Here is a 5,404-nt window from a genome sequence, read left to right on the forward strand (position 1 = left end):
CATTTTACAGATTAATAACATGGTGTTCAGCTTTCTTTGGTTCCCTAAGTTCTGAAATGATGTATCTTCCTGTAACTTTATGAGCTCAGTTGGTTGGTTGGTTTGTGGAAAGCAAGGACATTGATCCCATCGGATTAGGGAAGGATGGGGAAGGAAACTGGCCGTGCCATTTCAAAGGCACCATCCCAGCATTTGCCTGAGGCGATGTAGGGAAATCGCGGAAAACCTAAATCAAGATGGCCAGGTGCAGGTTTGAACCATCGTCCTCCCGTATGTGAGTCCAGTGTACTAACCATTGCCTCACCATGCTTGGTAACTTTATATGCCTTTCAAATTCTACCGCTTATTTTTGTTATGAGTAGGTAATGATCTCAGTCCATATTAGCACCTCTGAAACTATGCAGTGCCGTACTTTAGAGACACGCCTGATACTATTAATATATGATCAATATGAGTCATAGCATTGTTGTCTGGTGACATTCAGGTCATTTTATGTATATTCTTATGCTGGAACCATGTTCTGGCAATTGTCATGTTAAATGATGCTGGAGAATTTATTAAACAGAGACAATTGTTATTGCTCTCTCTATGGAGGATTTATTTACTAATGTTTGGGGAGAAGACCCGCCCCTGCCGTGCCTTATCATTTATATCTCCTATCGCCATTTTCACGTCATCTTTTGGACACTGTATATAAGCTTGATCCAGTTGTTCATTGAAATCCTTACCTCCCTAAAACTCAATACATATCGCAGGCTCTGTACGTACAGAATTTTGTTTGTATGCCTTCATCCATCTGGCATGGAGTATATTGTTCAGAGGCTGTTGGCAAGAGCCAAGCCAGATGTAAAATCTTTGCCTCCAGATTTGAGGCACCTACAGAAGGATAAAGAAATGGCTGTACCCATTTATATCTGTAACGGACCATTTCAAATTATATTTCATCTATATTTGCACCTACATGACTACTGTGCAGTTCACAAGTAGATGCCTGGCAGAGGGTTCATTGAACCACGAGTTTCTCTCTCTCTCTCTCTCTCTCTCTGTAAGTCTGTGTGTGTGTGTGTGTGTGTGCGCGTGCGTTTAGCTTTCCATCTGCACTAATCTGCGAGTGACACCTTTATTGTTATGTTTAGAGAAACTCTAGAAATTTGTTCAACATGTAAACGTAACAGTCAGTCAGTGCTATTGTAAGTGCGCCTTTCAATAATTTGAGTAAACAAGATTTTTTAAAATGTTGACCCAGCAAAATGCAGCAATCATATAATTGTGCAGGGTGTTACGTCAGAATCACATGTGGCATATCTTTCAAAGCAAATTTCATTGCATTTAATGAATAAAGGTCACCAGTTTCATGCAGTAAGAAGGAATAATATGCAATTCACATTTATTGCTGAAGTGATCAAGCAACTTTGTGGTTCATAATCATTGACATACAGTCCAATAATCATTTGTGCCTGAGTTAGCCACACCAGTCAGTTTGTCTAGCCAAAATTCCAAGTGCACAGATATTCAAGTATTATGGTTTCACACAACAGTATTTATGTTCTTCTTGTCCAAATCAAATACATGACTACCCAATAAAAAAGATTTCTAGTCATTAATACAGTTGCTTCCACACTTACATTATTGTATCACTTTGCTCTTCTTTAATGAAAAAAACTGCATGCTCACAAAGTTTACCAAAAAAAATGCATTCTGGAATACTCAAGACAATAAATGTTTAATGAAAGCTGTTTCCAGTTTAACATGTTCTGTATCACAGTGGCATTACGTCTATGACTTGTCCAAGCTCTTCAAAGTGACTCCACCATCAATCCATTATTGATGACTCATAACCATCTCAGCATTGGTGCAAAAGTGATAACACTCAGAATGTTGTAGAAGGTCAGTGATACTGCAGCTCTGGAAGTGAGCTGTTATGCTTATTAGTGGTAAGGGTGTCAGTGACAGTACCCATACATTGTGTGTGTTACAGATTGATTGTTGATATTGCATCTTCTTCTAGTAATTTCAATATTGAGTGATATTGCATCTTCTTCTAGTAATTTCAATATTGAGTGCTACCTCCGGACAAATCCCCATCTGGCCATTCGGAATTGCGTCCTCTTCTACTAATTTCAGTATCGAGTGCTACCTCCGGACAAATCCCCATCGGGCCATTCAGAATTAGGCTTTCCATGATTACCCTGAATCTCTCCGTGCAAATGCTGGGATGGTTCCTTTGAAAATGTCACACCTAGTTACCTACCCAATCCTTTTGTAATCTGAGCTTGTACTTCATTTTTAATGATAGTGATGTCATGGAACATCAACCTCTAATCTACATTCCTTCCTGGAAGGACTTATAATTCTGCTATTTACATCATGAACATGTGAAAAGTCTACTGACATTTTGAGGAATGTTCTGACAGTTTATTACAGGGATCCTGACCAGAAGTGTTTTTCAGCACATTAAGAAGCTTCCCAAATTCTACGGCCCTCACATGAGGAAAAATCTACCTCTCCACTAAGTGTTTACTGACAGAGAAAATGCTTATCACCAAAAGCAGTTTCAAGACAGGCTGCAGAAATGTCTGTAATCCTCTCAGTGACAATCCTTCTATGTAAGTTTATTAGCCCTTTGGAGGAATACAACCCATTTCCTTTCTTTCTTTCATTTTTTCTTGTCATTGCCTGCTATAAAAGAAAAAAAAGCTCAATTTCCTTAATAACAGAGAGGAACATAAGTTATTGCACAATTTGCTCGTTAAGGCAATAATTTGAAGTGATGAAACTCAGAAAGATACTGATCTCTTAAACTGAAACTCTCACAAATAATCACTTTTAAATTGTGATAACAAATGTAAATCTTTCACTTTCGCAGATGGGAATGCAGTGATTGCAATGCTGAACAGAGAATGAAATTTTTTTAATTAGTTGGGAGGGCAGTCAATAAAATTATGAATCAGTCATTATTTGTGAGAGAAAACCTGAAAAAAGGGTTTCTGCAAGGATTACACCTAAAAGTATTATTCTGTACATTTGGCAATGAGTAATTATGGTCACTCTGAACACACATAACTGAAACAAAAGAATTCAGATGCTGTAGGATCAGTGTGTTTGTTTTGTTTTTATTGACAGTACAATGTCAGTTTCTGCTAACACATGTAAAAATTTTAGTGTCATTTTATTTTATACATGTTGTGAGAGGTTACAAGTCAGTTGGTATATTATCAAGTTTTTTTACTTTCTGGTGCTGTAGTGTGGTGTTACTGATGTGGTGCCATCATTTAAAATATGCTAAGTGCATGGTAGCTTGATATGATTAACTGGTTTGAAATGCCAAGAAAGTACAAACAAAGTAGTTGAAGATGATCCACAGACAGATTATCTTAAGTGAATGTGAACTTTGTTGTAGATTATGGCATGGAAAGCTATCATACAGAGGCATCTCCTGCAGACAAATGTGTTTTCTATTGCAAAAGACTCTTGTAGTCGACAGAAGAGTTTGTTATGGTGCCATTTACACAATTTTAAACAGTGTCACCATGTGCCTTTTGAAAGATCACCGGATGTTACAAAATTAGCTTATTCAGTAACTGAGCTTCATCCAAACTTTTTTGTAAAGAACAGTTTTACTTTCTTAACGTCTCATAACCATGCAACAACCAGGCATTCCGTTTTATTTAGACAACCTGTTCTGAGAAACCACTGCAGAAATTATTCGGTATATACCGTTTTGTATATAGCTGATCCTGTACTTCGGACAATATCAGTAATGGTTGGCCTCAAACTTCGTCACTGGTGGAAAAATCTAACACCTAATGAAAAGGATATTTTTTTTGAAGCTGTGAAGAGAAATATCGTCTCTGTTTTAATTAGTTTTGTTTTGTTGCATTCTGGATTTCTGATGCTTTATGCTTACTACCTTGAATTTGATCCAGTAACAAATAGGAGAAAGCTTGTAGTATTTTCAGATGACCAAATAAGTGAGATAGCAGCTTCAGAGCAAAGGAGAATTATTAAGAGACATGAAGTAAATATCTTACCCACAACCCATCAACTCCATCAAATCATTGGAAAAATAGTCACAAAAATTGTGGATTCAAATGATGAAATTCCTAATATTAGAAATAAAATGTGGTCTATTTATGTTGTTGATAGCCCAGAGATAAGAAATGCCTTTGTCTTACCAAATGGTGCAATATTCTTCTTCACAGGCTTGCTTACTGTAGCAAGCAATGATGATCAAACTAGTATTATATTGTCACATGAAATGGCTCATACTGTATTGTCACACATGGCAGAACAAATTAGTAATGTTCATTTTCATAATTTATTATTTAATCTTGCTATTATTGTAATCTGGGCAACCATGCCAATCCTCTATGCATTTCCATGTCAATGGCTTGCAGAATATCTTGCAAAAATGTTTGTGGAACTCCCATTCAGTCGCAATCTTGAGCTAGAAGCTGATAAAGTTGGTCTCATCTTAGCTGCAAAAGCTTGTTTTGATGTCAGAGAGGCAAGTTTGCTGTGGTCCAAATTAAAATTGTTGGCTTCCCTTGAAGGAGGTTTAAGTACTGAGCCTGCTGAAATATTCTCTACTCATCCTAGTTATGAGACAAGGAAGAGGCATCTTGATAGTCAGCTACCAGCAGCTCTTAAATTAAGAGAAAAATGTGATTGTCCTCGTTTGCCAGGAAATGATCCAAGGGAATTCATTAATATAATGCTCCAGGATCTTGAGGAACTTCAGAGAAACCATAAATCAATTTATATTATATCAAAGATACTAGGTAATCAATCAAAATAAGAGAATTCTTAGTGCTGCATAAGTGGCAAATGGGTGATGGCTGTGGGCTTACACAGTTGCACAGAACAGAGATTCATGATAATGTTTCTCAGTTCAAACATTCAGGTAATAATCTTAGTCACATATTTTATGGATGATTATAAAGCTTGATAAAATGACTAATAAACATATGCAAAAAATTATTTAATTCTTGTTTCACCTTTTTTCAAGTAATGTGTGATATCAGAACAATATGTGGTGTCTGAATATAGCCTTATGATCTGTTTGAATGTAATTGGTGTTAAGATGGAAACAAATATTATTGTATATATGATAGCTGTTGCTGCGTTTTTAACTTTTAAACCAGAAGGGACAAAAAAGAAAAAAGAGTTCTCTGTAATGCATGCTGTAGAAAACAGATAAAGTTTTTAATAATAGTTGTCTGTTGTATATGTATTTAATTAGTAATACAGTGTGAGATTGTATATTCATACTTTATTTATATATTTGTCCATATAAACCTCTTTTTCAGTACATATATGATACACAGGGTATTGGACAGAAAACCATTGTATCTATTGGTTTTCCAAACATCAAAAGTACATTATTTAAATTTTTATAACAAAT

The 5,404-nt window shown here is 36.0% G+C and overlaps 1 protein-coding gene across 1 annotated transcript; it reads left to right on the forward strand.

Moving 5' to 3' along the window:
- The first annotated feature begins 3,760 nt into the window (after positions 1-3,760).
- On the forward strand, positions 3,761-4,798 carry LOC126235489 (metalloendopeptidase OMA1, mitochondrial-like). Its single transcript, XM_049944208.1, has one exon. It carries the CDS (start codon positions 3,761-3,763, stop codon positions 4,796-4,798), a length of 1,038 nt encoding a protein of 345 aa, XP_049800165.1.
- Positions 4,799-5,404: the final 606 nt, after the last annotated feature.

Source organism: Schistocerca nitens, chromosome 2 (assembly GCF_023898315.1).
Source record: "Schistocerca nitens isolate TAMUIC-IGC-003100 chromosome 2, iqSchNite1.1, whole genome shotgun sequence".
Lineage (NCBI taxonomy): Eukaryota > Metazoa > Arthropoda > Insecta > Orthoptera > Acrididae > Schistocerca > Schistocerca nitens.

Excerpts from the sequence above, each read along its gene's own strand:
- LOC126235489 (XM_049944208.1), top strand. The coding sequence starts at position 3,761 with ATGGTTGGCCTCAAACTTCGTCACTGGTGGAAAAATCTAACACCTAAT.